Raw genomic sequence first — 17,911 nt, 5'->3', positions numbered from 1 at the left:
TCTAGTGACAGTTTTCTCTAAAGCTTCTGCACTGCCAGAGTCACAGCGTTGCGTTTCTCTTCTGTAGTACCGCGACTTTGGGGTGGAAGGAGGTGAACTCTGGCTGGCCACCAGCTCGGACCGGCGAGTCAGCGTCTGGGCGTCCGACTGGCTGAAGGATAAGTGTGAGCTCCTTGACTGGCTCAGCTTCCCGGCTCCTGCTGGCCCCGAGGTGAGCGTGGCACTGCCAGCCCCTGCCTGCTCCATGGCACGGGTCTCGGCACCAGCCGAGCTGGAGGAGGGGTGCCTCAAGGCTCTGAGCGGGACAGGGCCAAAGAAAGAGCCAGGAGCGCAGCGATGGGTTCATTGAGCCAAGTGCTCCAGCTCTGGGTGCCTGTGATACTTTGCAGAACCCTTTGGCTCCAACCCAGGTGTTAGATTCGGGCAGCAGGGCACCTGCTACCAAGGGAGGAGGGTCTGTGTTGGAAGGGACGTAGAGATGGTCCCCGGTACACATGACATTGGTGAGCAGAAGGGAGCTGGCTCTTTTTGGGGGCCCACCTCAACCAGCCATCCTTAGGGCCAAGCCCCATCCAGGCCCATACAGCAGTTGGGTTCTGACAACATTTCTTCTTTTGTTTCCAAAACGATGGATTTCCTCTCCATGAAGGAGACTCACTACAGCTCTCCACACAGCAAACAGGAGGAGGATTGATCTTGCATCCACTACTGAAGATCTGTCCTCTGGGCCCTGGTTTCTTGTGTTAAACCGATCCATAACCCAATCCCACCTCCAAGCCCACATAGCAATAATGCCTCAGGAGACCCTCATGTCTCCCACTCCTATGACAGTCAACAATTTGCTTCAGGTTTCCATGGCAGTGTGCGGCTGCTCCTTGCTTTTGCTGTGAGCGTGTCCGAGGTGGCAATGCAAGAGGGAGGAAACAGTCGCCCTCATACTAATTTCCTGCTGCTCGGACACTGCAGCCCTCCGTGCTCTCCTTTTGTCCCCACACTGTGTTGGGTTGGGCTGGAAAACCTTAGCCTCAATTTTGTCCCCTTTGGTTTCCTTCACCAGGATCTCGGCAGCCTTCCGCCCAGCCTGGCTGCTTTCTGCCCTTGGGAACACGGTACCCTGGTCTACGTCGGCTTTGGGATGCAGAAGGAAGCCTTGTTTTACAGCCTGTGCGAGAAACGGGTACGGCGTGGGTGCTGCTCTGCTGCTGTGGGGCCGTGGCCACGTCGAACAGGGTGCAGTGGGGCAGAGGCAGTGCCACCCTGTGCGTAAAGCCAGGTCTGGAGGTGTGGGGTGGGCTCAGACAAGCAGCGGCTCAGGGCAACAGGTTTTCATCTCAGAAACTCCCCAGTCTGGCCCAGGTGAGCAGCAGGGCCCTGCCCCTGCCTCGGGCTGCGTCTGGGCAGGTTGCCAGTCCCCGCTGCCGCCCTGCTGCCTTTCCATCCGACTGGTTTCAGGAGCACTAACGGTCTCTGAGTCGTTGAGTCAAGTCTCCTCTGGAAAGTCGATGCTTTTGGCAGGTTCCGAAGCTCAGAGAGGAGCCGTGCATCTGTCGGCATCTCCTTTGAGAGGAGCCCTTTACCCTCCTAACCACTGTGGCTGCAGCGGCTCCGCTTCTCCTGCCTTCTCCTTTCTGAGATGTGGATGTGTTTCTCTTGCTGGAGCGCAGGTGGTCGAGAAGATCTCCTTGCCGTACTTCGCCACATCGCTCAGCCTGTCTCCTGCGGCGCGCTTCATGGCTGTCGGCTTCGGCGGTGAGTACCGGAGGGTGCCACCATTGGCTCTGCTGCCCAGGCTGCCTTGTCCCCAGGGAGAGATCTCCCCTTCTTCCTGTGATTGAGGGAAACCAAGTGTGTCCCTTTTTCCTTTAAACGGGAGAGATGTGCACACACACCAGCCTGTGTCCTCAAACTCTGGGAGCTATTGTCCCAGGAATGTGGGTAGCTGCCCTGCTCCTGGCCAGGGCACGTGTCAGGCAAGGAGAAAGGTCAGAAACAAGCTGCGTGAGCTCGATCCTGTTTGTCAGTGAGCAGGATTTGGCACTGGAATGACTCCTCGGGGTACGAGCTGTCTTCATCTCTGCTTACGAGCGAACAGCTCTGTGACTGCACGTGCTCCAGCCCGGGAGGCAGAAGGGACCTTCCCACAGCACAAGGATCAGCACCCTCCTCCTGAGAAGGGCACTTTGCCCCTGTAGCTGTTTGTATCTGCCTGGGGAGGCAGTGCTGGTGTCCATCCCTCTCTGACAGCCACTCCTGCCCCAAAGCCGGGGGGCACCCGCTGAGCCCCAGGCTGGGCACTGCAGGGGGGTGTGAGACACTGGGGCTGCCCTGACGTGCGCTGCCATGACCATTACTGCCGTGTGGCAGTCCGACACGCAGCATGGAGCTGCTGCGCTGTGCCCTTTCCCCATTGCCAGCCATTAATTGCCTGTTTGATGCGGGAATAAGCTGTCCCGTCACTCAGCTCGTTGTCCCCAGCTCAGCACTGGGAGAGGGCCTTGGGGGGACACTGGGAATGGTGCTCTGGAACCTCCTGCCCCCCACCCTGAGCCCCTTCCTTTCCCCACAGAGCGGCTCCTGAGGCTGCTGCGCTGCCCGGCTGGTGCCACCCAGGACTACGCGGGCCATGACGACGCCGTCCACCTCTGCTGCTTCGCGCCCTCCGGCCGCCGCCTCCTCACAGCCTCCCACAGCGCCGTCCTGCTCTGGGAGCTCACGGGCGGCTGAGCCCGCAGCCCCCTGGGCCAGCGGGGGAGCGAGGCTGGGGGCGGCCCCCAGGCCGGGTCCCGGCTGCCGTGGCCCGACCCTGGCTCCCAGGCGAGGCCCCGGTTTAGGCCTCGACTAGGCCCAGCCCCACCGTGCTGTCCGCCCGCGGGCTGGTGGGGCCGGGCGTGGCGGCGGCGGGGGCCGGGGATGCGTTTTGCGACCTTATTTCCTTTTTTTCTTAATTATTTTTCTTTATTATTATTAATAAAACACCCAAAGCTGAAGGCAGGGGGTCTGAGCGTGCCGCGCGGCCCTCCTGCCGCCAGGGGGCGCCCCTCCGCGCGGGCCGCTCTGCGCCGCCACCCGCTGGTGTAGCCGGAAGTCGGAGGGGGGGGGGGGCGGACACGGCGGGACGCGGTGGCGGCCCCGGGAGCGGCGGCGGCGCCGCCATGAAGCGGGACGTGCGCATCCTGCTGCTGGGGGAGGGTAAGGTGGGCGGCAGGGCCGTGCCGGGGGGGTCCCGGGGCCCGCGGGGTGCCGCCGGGCACCGGGCGGGCCGCACCGGCGGGGCAGGCCGGGGGGAGCGGCCTGGCGCGCCCCTGAGCCCCGGAGGGGGTGGCGGGGCGGGAGGGGTGGCCCCCTCCGTGCCGGCCCCGGTGTCGGGCGGCCGCCGGCGGTAGCGCGGGCTCCCGTTTCTGGCGGTTCCTTCCCGCAGCACCGGGCTCCGCTACCCCGCTTTACCGGCCGCCGCCCCGAGGTCTCCCGCAGGGCGAGGGCACCGACGTTCCCCTTCGCCGGCGGGCCGAGCCGCCCCGCGCCCCGCGAGGGTGGTTGCCGCCTGCCGCTGCCCCCGGCCCGCGTCCCGCTCGGGCTCTGCCGCGCCGGTGCCAACGTCTTCCCTTTCTTTCCTAGCCCAGGTGGGGAAGACATCTCTGATCATGGCTCTGGTGGGCGAGGAGTTCCCTGAGGAGGTGAGTGTGAGGGCACGGACCCCTGGGTGCCCGGCCAGGCTCCGTCCCGAGCAGCGTTAGCCCGAGGTGGGAGGATCTGGGGGTGCAGGCAGCTCCCTGCAGACTGGTGGCAGCCACGGGGCTGGTTTGGGTGAGCTTAAGCCTGCGAGGAGCACACGGAGCTCCAGCTGAAATGATGTTTTCTCCAGTTCATGCTCTAATCCCTGATTTGGGGCCCTGTCTGCCCTGGGGAAGGGCACAGGTACCTCCCAGGGCCCTGCTCCCCGGTGCTGTGGCTGGGGATCTCCGTGTCCTCCAGTGCAGCAGGCTGTGGGGCCAAGCCTTGCCCTCTGGAGCAAGGCCATTTGCTACCCAGCGGTGGTCTTGCTGTGGCAGCGCTGGTATAGAGCCCTTGGAAGGGGCCAGGCTGTGTTTCCTGCCCTTCTACGTGTGTCTGGAGACAGGCCTGATGCTTTGAGCTGGGCTGTCTACGAGGAGCAGCATCCAGCCCTCCTGCACGTGCCGCTTGAAGCCTCCGGCTCAGCAGCTCACTGTACAATCGTGCTTTGGATAGGGAAACAGGATCAGTCTGTCCCACAGGCAGCTTCTTCCGCTGCCCACGAGCAGATGGTGCCCTCTGCAACGAGGCACCAGCTCTGGGGGACCGGGGGAGGACCAGCTCTGCGCACCTTCCCTTGCTCTTGCAGCAAAGCCCGGACAATCAGCTTAGCGCTTCTCCCAGCTGCCAAGAGGTCAGGCTGGAGAGCTGGGGGAGTGCTGAGGGCTTATCTCCGGAGCTGTAGCGGGGGTGGCAGCTTCCCTGGCGGCACTTGGCGCTGTCAGGAGCTGCGTCTCGAGGAAAAGCTAGGGGCTGGGAGGTGGTTGGAGGTTTCACCGTGGGGATACTGGCTGTGCGAGGGCTGGACTGCAGCGAGTCGCAGCTGCAGCCTGGTGGGCCAAGAGCGATCCGTGTTCTGGAGCTCATCCCACCCTGGCAGGGAGAGCGCTGGGCAGCAGCCATGTTGGGATCTGAAGTCCCCTGTCACCCGTTCTCTTGGTTGCGTTTGGCACGGCTGGCTGGAACGGAGTCTGCTGGCTTTGCAGGTGCCCCCTCGTGCAGAGGAGATCACCATCCCGGCTGATGTCACCCCCGAGAAGGTCCCCACACACATAGTGGACTACTCAGGTAGGGCCCTGTCCTGCCTTGCTCCCTGCAAGTGGAGCCTTGCTCCCTTCTCCCCTTCTCTGCCTGGCCGAGAGGAGTGGGAAGGGGTCCCTGCTGCCATGGGTGGTTGGTGACGGCTCTCTTCCCTTTCCAGAGTCGGAGCAGACGGAGGATGAGCTGCAGGAGGAGATCGCTAAGGTGAGCAGGGCTGGGCAGGAGTGTTGCAGGACAGGAGCCTGTGGTGCCTGTCGCCCTGCAGCCTGCCAGTGACATGTGGCTGCTCGCTCTCCCCCGTTACCGGAGATGCGCAGGCAGTCGGTTGTCTGTGGATTAATGCTATCGGTTTGTTTAGAGGTTTGCTTAATCCTTCTCTGGCTTGCAAGCTGTTGTACGTGGCTCGTCCTAGCCCTCCGGGGAGCCTCCAGAAGGAAGGCAGTGGGGGACAGCTTGCTGCTCACTAGGAAGCAGAGGAGGCTGCTGGGCAGATGATGTGCTCTTAGCCTCGGGATGTTGCCGACGGACTCAGAAGAGGGGAAAAGTGGTTGCTGAGCTTGGGTGAGACCCCCCTGCTCTCTACATTAGGTCCCTGTGGCTGCCTGATGAAGCAGTGACACAGAGGAATTGGTTTGGGAGCTGGAGCCCCAGGGCGTGCTGGGCAGGGAGAGACGAGGGCTCTTGCGTCCCTCGGAGCAGCCATGGAGGAACAATCCAGCCGGCTGGCTGGGGTTCCCCTAGCTGCTCTTCTCTGCTCCGGGATTAACCTCGGCTCTGCACAGAGGAGGACCTTTTGATTATGGATAATAAAACCATCTCCCCTGTGCATCTCGTGAGCAAAGCTATTTAATCTCTCCACCTTGTTGGCTAACCACCGAGGAGGTGGGCCGGTGGGCAGGGGGGTCCTGCTCCCTCCACCCCAGACAGCAAGAGTGGATGCAGAGGCTTAAAACGGCTCTAGGAAATCCTGCCTAAACCCTCGTGCATCCTCGGGATTAGCACTAAACTCTCTCCTGAAAGGGCCAGTGATCCCTCCTGTCTGCTTCACATAAAGCGTTGGTGTCGGCGCTGTCTGCACGGGGTCGGGCAGGGGAGGAGGGCAGCGGCTGCCAGCCCCGCATGGGGCACGGGCAGAGCCGTTGCAGGGGGGCACAGTGAGGGGTGGGAATGGGGAGCCGGGGTGGCGAGCGTGGAGGCAGGTGTGCTCATGGCAGCTCCTGAAGCAGCGGAGCCTGTCGTTGCCCCGAGCAGCCCGTTGCAGAGCTTGTGTTGGCAGCGGATGAGTCGTCGCTGTCGGAGGGCCGTGTGTACGTGGGCACGCTCACGTGCGCTCAGCCGCCGCGGCCGGATTGCGGGGCAAGCGTGATGGCAGCGTGTGGGGCCGGAGCTGCCTGGCCACGGGGCCGGGCTGTGCCTCGGGCTCGGGCTGCCTCCCCGCTGCCGCAGGGACCCTCGCTCACCACCCTCTGCTGCTTCTCTCTTGCAGGCCAACGTGGTCTGCGTGGTGTACGATGTCACCAAGGAGGCCACGATCGAGAAGGTAACTCGTCTCCCACCGAAACCCCACTCCAGCAGCAGTGCCAGAGGGGAAGGGGCTCCCAGCACCGAGTCATAGAATGCCATAGAATGCCATAGAATGCCATAGAATCATCTGGTTGGAAGAGACCCTCAAGATCATCGAGTCCAACCATTCACCCTGCACTGTCAGGGTCCCTAAACCATGTTCCTCAACACCAAATCCAGTCCTTCCCAGCTGCCCTGGCTTTTTGGTGTGAGCGGGTACCGATACCTCCCCACCCTGTGAGGGATTTGGGGCTTCAAGCAGAGGCAGGCTGAGCACAGCCCAAGCTTGCTCCCACGTTGGCTGTTCTCACGTGCTGGGGGGCAACAAGCTCGTCGCGTTCTGCTGGCATCCAGCATCCCTGGGTCTGCTCTGCCTTCTGGTGCGGGGGAACGCCGGGGAGCAGATGGCTGCAGGGCCCTGCTGACTGCTGCGGCGTGTGTGCTGGGAGCTGTGCTGGGAGCTGTGCTGGGAGCTGCCTCTCCCTCGCCAGGCTGTGCTGACAGGCCTTTCCCTGCGCTCGCTTTTCAGATTCGCACCAAGTGGATCCCCATGGTGAACGGGGGAGTCGAAAAGGGCTCCAGGTACCGTCTGCGGGTGCACAATTGGGGGATTCTGGAGGCTGCGGGGTCCCCATCACTTTTGCGTTGGGTGGAGGTCGCTCAGATCAAACCAAATTTGTGGCTTGAGGCCAGACCACTTGTAGCAGAAGGACACGGGGGCTTTTCTCCCTTGCGGATCTGGCAGAGGGCCATGGGAGAGGGTTCCTTCCCCCCTTGATCCCTTCTCAGCCAGGGAGGGGGGGGAGGCTGCCAAGGCAGGATGGGAGCACAGAAGCCGCAATCTGTGCGTGGATTGCTTAGACAGAAGGCCGCTGTGCTGGATTAAAGACTCCTGAACATCTTGTTGCTGGGCGAAAGCGTAAGTGGGATCAGGCAGTCTGTTTCTCCAGATGGATGCTCCCAGCCGTGGGAGGCGGGAAAGCTGCTGTGGACCTTGTGGAGGAGGGTGGGGAGGCTCCCCAGCCTGCTGCCTGGGAGCACACGTGGCCGGGGCAGCGCTGAGACCAAGAGAGGGGTGACCTCGCTGGTGCTCTCTGACACTTTGTCTTCCTTTTCCAGGATCCCCATTATTTTAGTGGGAAACAAGTCTGACCTGCAGGTGGGGAGCTCCATGGATGTCATCCTGCCCATCATGAACCAGTTCTCGGAGATTGAGACCTGCGTGGAGGTGAGGGAGCTGGAGGCTTTCTGCAGAGCCTTCCCAAGGGGGGTAGGAGCACTTGGCCAGCGTGAGTCAGGGAGCCTCCGTGCTTGCGGAGCTCTGCCCTGCTGACGTTGCCCTGACCCCTGCCTGGTCTTGAGGGCCTTCTGTCCTTTGCCTTCCTCACGGGGAGTGGGGTTCAGCCCGCTCTGGCTCACTAGCTGTAACTGGTGGTGGAGCTACATGCTGGCTGTGGAACGGGTGCGGCAAAGCCAGAGCATGAGCAGGAGATTTCCCTTTTCTTTTTTCCTAACGGTGGGCAGACGTTGCTCTGTGCTTTGATGCACAACCTGTCTGGCTGGGGGAGCTCATATCATCCATTTCAGTTGGATTTGATGATCTTAAAGGTCTTTTCCCACCTGAGTGATTCCATCCTCCCTTTGCTCCTTGTCACCAGCCCGTTGCCTGTCCCTGCTCACAGGGCTGTCTCTTCCTTTTAATCCCCAGTGCTCTGCCAAGAACCTCAAGAACATCTCTGAGCTCTTCTACTATGCCCAAAAAGCTGTGCTGCACCCCACCGCCCCCCTCTACGACCCAGAGGAGAAGCAGGTAGGAAGCACTGCTCGCAGCCCATGGAGGAGTCTCGTTCCCATTGCAGCGCTCTGATCCGGTGCTGTGCTTTTGCCCCTGGGTAAGAGGGTGGAAAGTTTGGGCCGAGGCATCCAGAACAAGGGGAAGGTGATGTCCCTGAGGGGAGCCGATGGGAGAAAACACTCATCTCTCGTGCTCAGTGCAGGCAGCTGAGTGTATTCAGACCAGAGAGATCTTCAAGGACCAGGGGCATGTCGGGGTCGAAGCCCTCGTGCTCCAGACAATGTTTTAGCCGTAGTGGGAAGGGTCTAGGAGAGACCTTCCCCATGGGCTGTCCTGCTTCTGACTCCCAGCTCCACAGTGGCTGAGGTACTGGCCTAGCCGAACCGTGCTCCCAGCCAGTGCAGGAAGGGAACCCTGCTGCACGTGGGATTTCAGGAGGCAGGAGGAAGGGCTGAGCTGAAGGTGGTGCCTTGTTTTTGTCACTCTGATTTGTCCCTTGCAGCTGAAACCTGCGTGTGCGCGAGCGCTGACCCGGATTTTCAACCTCTCCGACCAGGATAACAACCAGATCCTTAGTGACGATGAGCTCAACTACTTCCAGGTAAGGCTGGCTGCGGAGCTGAGATGTTTCCCAGTGCCTTGTGGAAAGCCCCTGGGGTCTCCTTTCCTTCCAACACCAGGCAGAAAGGCTGCCCCTCTCCTGACGCACGTTTGCATTCCGTACTTCTGCTGTTGCACAACTAAAGCCCCGCAGAACACATCTGCAAGCACATGGGGATCCACAGGTCTTCCATCTTTGCTAAGCTTGGTGTGGGAAGAGCAGGAGATTGCGGAGATGCTGAGAGTCATACTGGATTGGGATGCTGAGGAGCAGGGGTTTGGTCAGGGTCTGTGGAAGCAATCCCTGAGCTGGGTGGGTTTTCTCTCCTAGAAACACCATCTCCTTGCCAGGGGCGAGGGTTGCTGGTGAGACAGAGTTGTGCTGTCCGTGTCCTTTGCTGACGATGACCACCTTTCTCTTGGGAGGTAGAAATCCTGCTTTGGAAACCCGCTGGCTCCGCAGGCCCTGGAGGATGTGAAGATGGTTGTGTGGAAGAACACCACAGACGGGGTGCAGGACAACGGCCTGACGTTGAACGGTAACAGAACAAGGGCTCCGTGCCCCTTCCCAGCAAGGGATGGAGGGACCCGTCTCCTTCACCATATTGTGAGGGGCCCTGTTCTTGGGCTGAGCCTCCTGGCTCTCATTCCAAGCCGAATTAGTCCATCTTGTCAAAGCAAGCCTGAGCCTGCTGTGGCGCACTGTCCAGGCAGCCCGTGTTCCCAGTAAAAACGTGGTCCCGAGTGGATCCCTGAGGCTGAGTGCTCGATTGTCCCGGCTGTGCCTCAGCCACCTTGATCTCCTCCACAGGCTTCCTCTTCCTCAACACTCTCTTCATCCAGAGGGGCCGGCACGAGACCACCTGGACCATCCTTCGCCGCTTCGGGTACGACGATGAGCTGGAGCTGACGGACGACTATCTCTACCCACAGTGCGTATCCTGCCGTGGAGCGGGGCGGGCAGGGTGTGACATCCCCGTGGTGCCCAACTTGGGCTCCTCCTTTCTGCGCCCTGGGGTCTGCTGTGTTCCTCAGCTGAGGCTGAATCCACACCCTTAGTTCATGGTCAGGTTCACGCTCCTCACCTTTCCCTGTGGGCAGGAGCCGACGCACTGGGTTGGCAACAAATCCAGCAGGCCTTGGAGCTGCTGACTGTGCTGCCAGCTCTGACGTAGGCGGGCAAGGAGGTGGGGAATGAAGGTCTGTCCCTGTCTTCCCTTGACATCAGCAAGGGCCTTTTGAAGGCTGTGCTGTCTGTGCCTGAGCTGAGGCAGAACGGCTCTGTCGAGAGCAGCGAGCTGTCAGCACAGCCCTCCCGGCTGATTCTGCAGCTGCTGTCTCTTCTCTGCTCCCTGCCACCCCGGAGGTGGTGATCTGGCAGTAATGAAAGGCTTTGGCATGCGAGCTGCCTCATCCTCGCCCCAGACTGCTGGCTGCGTGGGGAGGCGACGGGGCCCGTGCTGGTGGAAAGCACCCCGGGGCTGGTGCTGTGCCCTGCTGAAGCCCTGGGCACAAGGCAGAGCCAGGGCTACGTCATCTTCCTGCCTGCTTGGGCAGCGCGGATGTGCCGAGGGGAGGCCCCTGTGCACCCTCGAGGGCTTCTTCCCAAAACAAGGGGGCTGTGTCAAGGAATAGCCAGGTCTGGAGACAGCTGCTGGCCTTGAGCAGGGAGGGAGTGGGGAACTGTGTCCTCTGGGTGAGATCTGGCTTGACCGAAGCCCGGCTCACACGCTGCCCGTTGTTCAGAGCTTGAGGAGGCTCACTTGGGTCTTTCCGACAGGTTCCGCCTTCCCCCCGGCTGCTCCACTGAGCTCAACCACTTGGGCTACCAGTTCCTGCAGCGGCTGTTCGAGAAGCACGACAAGGTGGGCAACGTGCAGTGGAGCTGCCTGGGGAGGGGGTGTTCCATGTTAGCCCTGCACACTTGGGTGTAGCTGCTCTCCTGTCCACCCCCTCTGTGCCAGGGAGCAGAGGTGGCACCAGTGAAGGGCTTTCTTTTGCCACAGCACTCCCTTTGTGGCTTCTTGCTGAGGCTTTGGGAGCAGGAGGTGGCCAGAGTGAGCTGTCAGCAGTCCGACGGCATGTCGAGGGCATGGGGTTGTGGTCACTACCCTCGAACAAAGGGCAGCTGGTGAAGTTTGGGCCTTCAGGGGATGGGTCTGAGTTAACATCACCCTGGTGTAGCCCCGCAGCACGTAGGGTGGCAGGGAAAGCGGGCACAGCTGCTGGCCTGCAGCCACAAGCATCCGCGTGGCTGCCAGCCCTGTGGAGGGAATGCCAGGCCGGAGACAGGGAGAGAAAGCGACTGATTTGTGCAATACTCTGGCTTTTTGGAGAGAGAGAAGGGGATGTGTTGGATCTGCATGCACCTGCTCGGACTGGTTGTTCCGATGTTGGCATGCACCTGGGGTACGGCAGCACTGTGGCCATGGGGAATTGCGGCACCGAGTCGATGCACGTCCCTGTGTGCCCAGATGCTGGCACATCCTTTGTGCCCTGTGGCACACCAGCTTGAAGCTACCACACGTTGGCGTGTGCTTAGCTGGTGGCCAACGACCCAGTGGCCTCACATGGACCTTGGGTTAGTTACCCTGCAGCATGGAAGGCCAGGCTGGAGCGATGCAGGCTGCTGCGGGGTGACTGACCCCAGGGAAGCTCAGGGCTGCGGGGTGAGCGTGGATGGGTCGTGCCCAGTAGCAGGGCTGGCACTGGTTCCAGCTGCAGTCGCAAAGCAGAATCAGCCTGTCTCTCGTGCAGTGACGGGAGTCCCTGGGGCACAGGCTCTCTGCACGCTCGCGCAGCAATGGCCTTGCTTGCAATTGATTTCTGCCATTGAAAGCATCCCCGTGTCGTTCTGCAGCAGCGGGCAGGGTGGCTTGTGTGCCAGGGCCCCTCGCTGGACCCCAGCAGCGCTTGGTGTGGCTGCAGAGCTGCCCATGCGTGCGTGGGCTGTGTCGCACCTCAGCTGCTGACTCCCCTTTGTTTCGGCAGGACCAGGACGGAGCCCTCTCCCCCACAGAGCTGCAGAACTTCTTCAGCGTCTTCCCCCGCGTGCCCTGGGGCCCCGAGCTCTACCACACGGTATGCACCACTGATAAAGGCCTGCTTTCCCTGCATGGATTCCTCTGCCAGTGGACGTAAGCTCAGTCCCTCTCCCCTGCCTGGAGTCGCATCGCTTAGCCCTTGCTGACCTTGTTGGCTTCCCGGTGCGCTCTGTCTTTCCAGGCTCGTGGCTTACCTGGATGTGCGGCACTGCCTGGAGTGCCTGGGCTACTTGGGCTACCCCATCCTCTCGGAGCAGGACTCCCAGACACAAGCCCTCACGGGTACGGCCATGCCCTCCCCTCCCGTCGCAGCTCGGGTCCCTCCTCTCGCTCACGCAGCCTCTCTCCTGCCAGTGACCCGGGAGAAGAGGATCGACCTGGAGAAAGGGCAGACCCAGAGAAACGTCTTCCTCTGCAAGGTGCTGGGAGCCAGGGGCGCAGGCAAGTCCGCCTTCCTGCAGGCCTTCCTCGGCAGGAGCCTCGCGGTGAGTGGCTGCTCCCCTCTCCGGCCGCGCTGCGGCAGGGCATCCCAGCGGAGCAGGAGGCAGAGCTGTGAGGCCGTTGAGCGACCTGCTGCGTGATGGCACCTCCCTGCCCATGGCCAGGCCCCAGCATCCTGGCAAAGGGCTTCATGCCCCACTCTGTGCCGGCGGCGCCGGTCGCCGTGGCTCTTGCATCCTTAATTTTGCCTAAGGCAGCGGGCCCGCTCCCTCTGCTTGTCCCAAGGACCTGGAGGGGCTGTGCCTTTCCCGGGCAGCCGCGTCTCCCCGCGGCGATGCTGGCTTTCCCTGCTCGTTGCGAACGGCCCCGCGTCTCGTGGCAGTCGCCAGCTGGCGACGTGCAGTCACAGCGCGGGCGCTCGGGGCAGCGTGGAACGCTCTCCCTCCCCCGAGCTCCTGCTCCCTGCTGTCTGAGACGGTGTTTGCATCGGTGGCAGGCGCAGAGGGAGAACCCGGGAGAGCCGTCCCTCTACGTGATCAACACGGTGCAAGTCAACGGCCAGGAGAAGTACCTTATAGTAAGTCGGGGAGAGGAGGGAAGCGCTGCCGCGTGTGGCTGTGGCACCCCCGGATTGCTGCCGCGCCGTCCTGGCGCTGGGTGGTGGCTGCGGTCGCACTGGCACGGTCTGAAAGAGCCGATGCCCTTGGGACGGTGCCGTGCCACGCGTCCTTTCGCCTCCTGCCCCAGCTGTATGAGGTCAGCGCCGACACGAGGTTCGCGAAGCCGTCGGACGCAGCCTGCGACGTCGCCTGCTTCATCTACGACGTGAGCGACCCCAGGTCCTTCAGCTACTGTGCCAGTATTTACAAGGTAGCTGGCAAGGGCCCGCTGGGACTTCAGCCTTAGCGTGCCAGCCCCAGATCTCCTGGGGCTTGGTCGCTTACCCTTCGCTGGGGCTTCTCCCTGTCTCTGCAGCAACACTACATGGACAGTCAGATCCCCTGTGTCTTCGTGGCCTCCAAGACAGACCTACCAGAAGCGAGTCAGCAGCCTGGGCTCTCCCCTGCAGAGTTCTGCTACAAGCACTGTCTCCCACCACCCTTCCTCTTCTCCTGCCACGGCCAGGGTCCACCCAGCACCGCCGTCTACACCAAGCTGGCCACCGCCGCCACCTTCCCGTTAGTATCCTTCCTGCGGACAGGGCTCTCGGCTGGGAGAAGAGCTCAGGGATGGGGGCTTGGCTGACCCCTGCCTCTGCTGCTTGGCTTTTGGTTTGGTTTCTCTCTAGCTCGTGGTGTCATCTGCTCATACAAGTAATTGAAACAAAAAGGCCACTTCTTCCCCTAATCGGCGGGGGTGGAGGCTCTCTTCTGCCTCGTGCGTCTCTCTGGCAGATTTGTTAGATGGATCCTGCCACAGGAGTTTTTATTTTTGAAGCTTAAGATGAAAAAACGCTGAGGGAGAGTCGCCAGCCTAGTTTGCCAAGCCCTGCAGAGGAAGGGTGGCAGCTATTTTTCTCCTGATGAGGTGGATCAGACTGAAAAAAGAGGTCAGTGAAGCGAGACCTCCGTCCCCAGGGCCTCCCTTTGGGAAGGAACCTCACCTGGAAGGGGCTGGATAACAGGGCAGGGCGACAGCCAGGCCGGTCATGAGTGGGGACGGGAAATTTGGGAAGGAGAAGGTGCCCACGTGTGGCATGGCTCTGCTCGAGAGGCAGCGGGGCTGAGAGCTGAGGGTCGGCGCAGCGCCGGGGGCAGAGCCGGCGAGAACGTGTGGGTGCATCGGGAGACAGGATGGGATTACTAGTGAGTGGTTTCCCTTCTAGCTTCTTTTCAATAAACAACTTTATTTTTAGAGCTGACACTTTTTTTTTTTTTTTCCCCTCTGCAGTATTAAAATTTAAATATTCTTAATATATCTTAGGGTATGTGGTATAAATAAATAACAGCGTAATGGAGGGCCGGGGATTGGCTGTTCTCCCCTGATTTAGTGGAGGCTGCGTAATGGATGTGTCTTTCCACCGTGGAGAGGAGCACGTTGAGGCAGGAAGGGAACGTGTACGCTGGGGCGGGACTGGACCCCCTCGGCCGGTGTCACCGGCTGTGCCGGTGCCTCCGCCTGATCCGCTTCTGGGTCTCCGTGCACTTGGAGTTGTAACAGCAGCTTGACCTAGAAAGGAGGATACGTATCTCCTTGCTCCTACTAATGATTTAGGTGTTGGTGTGCTATTTCCAGACCTCGGGAGGGTAGAGCCCCATCCGTCCCACCAGCGGAGCGCGGAGCCGTGGTTTGGCTCGGTGCCGGTGCCGGGTGGTGGGTGCTCTGGCTCACGGAGCCGGGGAGCCTCCCGCTGCTCTCTGCCTCCAGCCAAGCTGTATCCCCCATCCCGGAGCTGTCACCCTCCATCCCCCCGGGGCCTCCCCACCCTCCCTGCTTGGGCCGGGAGCGCCGCGGGCTGCCGGGGAGCGGGGTGTTGGGGCAGCCATCTTGTGCACCGCACTCACCCACCTCTTCTCCCTTTCCTTGCAGCCACTTGAACGCCGTGGAGCTGGGCGCCGCGTCCTTCTGGCTCCGGGTGGCCCTGGGGGCCACGGTGACCGCCCTGGTAGGGTTCACGCTGTACCGAGTGCTGACCAAGAACAAGTGAGAGTCGCCCTCCGCCCCGTCCTCCCCGTGACACCAGCCTCCCCGTCCCCCGTGACGCCCCGCTGAGGGGCCCTGCCGCAAGCTGGTCCCTGGTGGGAAATCCTCCTTTTCCCCCCAGCCTGGATTGCAGGACCAGTGAAACCGGACTTCCCAGCACCAGCAGGGTAGATCCTCTGGCACCAGGCAGCCTAACCCTGCCAGGCTTTGCGGGCTCCTGCCCAGCCATGGCAGCGGGGGCCTGGGCAGCTCTGTCTGGGGCCTCTGCCTCCCTGGCAGCTCGAGGATCACCCCTGTCTTTTAGTCTGTTAATTGTTTTTTAACGTTTGTTTTTAAGCTCAAACGTGAGTCTCAGTATCTGTTGGGCTGGGCACAGCCTTCCCCAGAGGGCTGTGCCACTGCCCTCAATTCTGGAGGGCAACACTCCTGGAGTCCCCGGCACCTCCAGCAGCAGCAGAGCTGTGAAATGGGCTCATGGCTTCAGCCCCCTGCGGCACACCACCGTCCCCAGTCCCCTTTCCCTCTGCTAGCACTGGGAAAGGCAGCCCTGGAGGGCCAGACGCTTACACCCCCCAAGCCCCTCTGTGGTTTTGGGGTCACTCCTGGCCCCCTCTTGCTGGGATGCTGTTGCCGCAGCTCCCAATCCCAGGCTGCAAGGGCAGGGAGCAATGCCCAGGACCTCTCCTGGGCCCCTTCTCTCTCTTATTTCTGCACAAGGATACTCGGTGTCCTGCAGTGTGCCAGGCTCTTGGCCTGTCTGCCCTCCTGCCCTGCCTGGCTGCGTGGCTTGTGCCCTCCCCACACCTGCCCTGGCCACCAGTATTCATGGCCACCAGTGTTTAGGGGGGCCCCAGGAGCCCTGCTAAGCTGGGGAGGGCTGCGAGGCCCCATGGTGCCCGCTGCACTCCCTGGGGCAGTGCAGTCCTTTCCTGGCAGTGCCATCGCAGAGCTGGTGCCACCCTGTGCCCTACACTGGCACGTGGCCCTTGTCCTGCTGTCCCCTCCATGGAGCCCTGGCCGTGCTGAGGCTGTCCCAGAGCGCGAGGCTCTGGGCGTTGTATCTCCTGGTATGACTGGAAGCCCTTCCCTGCCAGCCCCAAGCCGCAGCTAGCCACCGGGCACCCACTGCCACTTCAGCTCAGCGCAAACCTGGGGCCAGAGTCTGGCAGCATCCCTGTCTCTGCGTCCCAAAGAGCAAGGCCAGCCTGTGTTGGCCCCTGGGCTCGGCTCCCCCCTCAACCCTGGGCTCCCGTCCTTCCCGGGGGGAGCGCGGCTCAGCTCCTGGCTGGGTGGCACTAAGCTCTTGGGCTCTGCCAGCACACTCAGGGTAGGTTTATTTGCGGGCAGCTGAGGGGGTGGCACCGAGGTACAGCTGGAGCTGCTGTTCTGTGTGGTTTTGTCTATAATTTAAACTTTTTATCATGGCCTGGAGCCAGCGAGGGGGTTGAGAAGTCACTGGGCAGCAGCCAGCATCTTTCTGGGGGCTGCCCCAGAGTGGTGCCCCCATCCCGTTGGTGCCCTGTCCCCAGCGCTGGCCGGATGGGGGGTCCCTGCCACTCTGCCAGTTGGGCACCTGCTGCCATCGCTCGCTGCTGGCCTGTGGTTCATGGCACTGCCAGAGCCCCATCCCTGGTGTTTCTGTGTCCCTTCTCCGTGCCCAAGCCCACCGCGCGTGGCTCTGCTAGCCAGGCCCGTTTCTGGTGGTCTCACCCCGCTCCTGGCACCGGCCCGTGCCTGGCAAAGCCATACTGTTTTAAGTTTGTTCTCGACAACAAAATAAATTTTTACACACCTTCCACCTGAGCACCGTGTCCTGCATCTCCTAGGGGGCAGGACCCCTTGCCCTCAGCTCCTGGGCTGCTCCCCCTGCCATGCCTGCTCTCATTTCCCCGTGGCAGCTTTTTCCTCAGCTCTTTCCAGCTCTGCAGGCTCAGCCATGGGTGCTGGGTGCCAGGAACGCGGGCGCAGCTGGGGAAAAGGCTTTTCACAGCACCTCTCCGGGACTTCTGCTCTGAGGCTGGACGGGACCGCTCCCCATGTGCGAGGGGATCCCTCCGGGCTGCCAGGGTGGGAGAGGAGACCCTTCCCACTATGGCAAACCAGGACGTCCAGGAGTGCCCAGACTGGGAGAGAGCGCAGCTGGTACCGCTGTGCAGGGTGGAGGAGGCGATGCCAAGGTGGACGGGACGCGCGGTGCTCCCTGGAGAGTCCAAACCAGGCTGGGCCCCGTGGGAGCAGCAAGCCCGTGTGCCGCGGTGCGTATTAATAGTGCCAATGTGCTGGAGCCGCGTGTGCTGTGCCAGCGCAGGCGTGGGGCAGGGGATGCACGTGGCAGGGCTGCGGGAGCTCAGCCATGGCCGCACACGGTCCTCAAGGAAGGAGCCTGGGCATTGCCTGACATCTCTGCCCAGTGCCAACTAGCATCGCCAGCCGGCAGAGCCTGCTGCCTCCCAGCCCCTCTGCCCTGGCACAGGGGCAGCCCCATGGCACGGCATGGCACGCCATGTGCGGCCCAAGGGAGTGGGAACAGTGCCAGGGCTGGGTCCTGGGGACGTGCCACCCCAGGACAGGGCAGCAGCCCTGGCCCGGGTGCTGCTGTGCATGTCACGTAAAAGGTACCCATTGAAGGGTACCCGGTGCCAGGCTGCCCTGCGTGCTCTGTGCTGGGGCAGGTGTCGATGCTGGAAGCACCATGTGCCCTGTGCCAGGTGGAGCACCCATGGGCGATGGACCCGGACCTGTGCTGGCTTGTGGGTGCCAGGGTGAGGATGGAGGTAAAGTTTGCAGGTGCCTGTGCCAGATTCCATGGGTACCTGGTACTGGGATGCTGGTACCCATACTGGGATGAAGGTACCTCTGCTGGGATGCTGGTACCCTTACTGGGATCAACGTACCCTTACGGGGATCAAGGTACCCCTACTGTGATGCTGGTGCACTTACTGGAATGAAGGTACCCATACTGGGATGAAGGTATCCTTACTGGTATGCTGGTACCCATGCTGGGATGCAGGTG

At 61.9% G+C, this 17,911-nt stretch overlaps 2 protein-coding genes across 7 annotated transcripts in view; both read left to right on the top strand.

The window, feature by feature from the left end:
- The window catches only part of WDR90 (WD repeat domain 90), a gene marked incomplete at its 5' end in the record, with an annotated part of 32,521 nt that extends 29,797 nt beyond the window's left edge, over positions 1 to 2,724 (top strand). The window contains 4 exons of the mRNA XM_086622517.1: positions 68 to 211; positions 1,058 to 1,177; positions 1,665 to 1,749; positions 2,567 to 2,724. Coding sequence (XP_086478643.1) covers positions 68 to 211; positions 1,058 to 1,177; positions 1,665 to 1,749; positions 2,567 to 2,724 — 507 coding nt within the window. The remainder of the gene's footprint in view (positions 1 to 67; positions 212 to 1,057; positions 1,178 to 1,664; positions 1,750 to 2,566) is intronic.
- A 424-nt stretch (positions 2,725 to 3,148) lies between these two features.
- On the top strand, positions 3,149 to 15,137 carry RHOT2 (ras homolog family member T2). 6 transcript variants are annotated; one of them, XM_086621934.1, is made up of 19 exons: positions 3,149 to 3,189; positions 3,616 to 3,674; positions 4,758 to 4,839; positions 4,973 to 5,016; positions 6,299 to 6,352; positions 6,905 to 6,957; positions 7,495 to 7,603; positions 8,084 to 8,185; positions 8,673 to 8,771; positions 9,201 to 9,309; positions 9,582 to 9,702; positions 10,551 to 10,635; positions 11,762 to 11,907; positions 11,996 to 12,096; positions 12,169 to 12,296; positions 12,752 to 12,832; positions 13,003 to 13,125; positions 13,231 to 13,433; positions 14,785 to 15,137. In XM_086621934.1, the coding sequence occupies exons 1-19, from the start codon at positions 3,153 to 3,155 to the stop codon at positions 14,900 to 14,902; spliced, it is 1,854 nt and encodes a 617-aa protein (XP_086478060.1). In that variant the 5' UTR covers positions 3,149 to 3,152; the 3' UTR covers positions 14,903 to 15,137. The 6 variants fall into 6 exon arrangements, with proteins under 6 accessions (XP_086478060.1, XP_086478059.1, XP_086478062.1 ...); XM_086621933.1 differs by having other exon boundaries at positions 12,169 to 12,299; XM_086621936.1 differs by lacking the exon at positions 6,299 to 6,352.
- Positions 15,138 to 17,911: the final 2,774 nt, after the last annotated feature.

This window comes from Tauraco erythrolophus, chromosome 17, assembly GCF_009769465.1.
Source record: "Tauraco erythrolophus isolate bTauEry1 chromosome 17, bTauEry1.pri, whole genome shotgun sequence".
In the NCBI taxonomy this organism is placed as follows: domain Eukaryota; kingdom Metazoa; phylum Chordata; class Aves; order Musophagiformes; family Musophagidae; genus Tauraco; species Tauraco erythrolophus.
The sequence above is the reverse complement of the archived record's forward strand: the minus strand, read 5'-3'. Positions and strand labels throughout refer to the sequence as shown.

Excerpts from the sequence above, each read along its gene's own strand:
- RHOT2 (XM_086621932.1), top strand. The coding sequence starts at position 3,153 with ATGAAGCGGGACGTGCGCATCCTGCTGCTGGGGGAGG. Across the intron at positions 8,186-8,672 it reads ACGACCCAGAGGAGAAGCAG|CTGAAACCTGCGTGTGCGCG; the intron begins GTAGGAAGCACT and ends TGTCCCTTGCAG. Across the intron at positions 13,126-13,230 it reads ACTGTGCCAGTATTTACAAG|CAACACTACATGGACAGTCA; the intron begins GTAGCTGGCAAG and ends CTGTCTCTGCAG.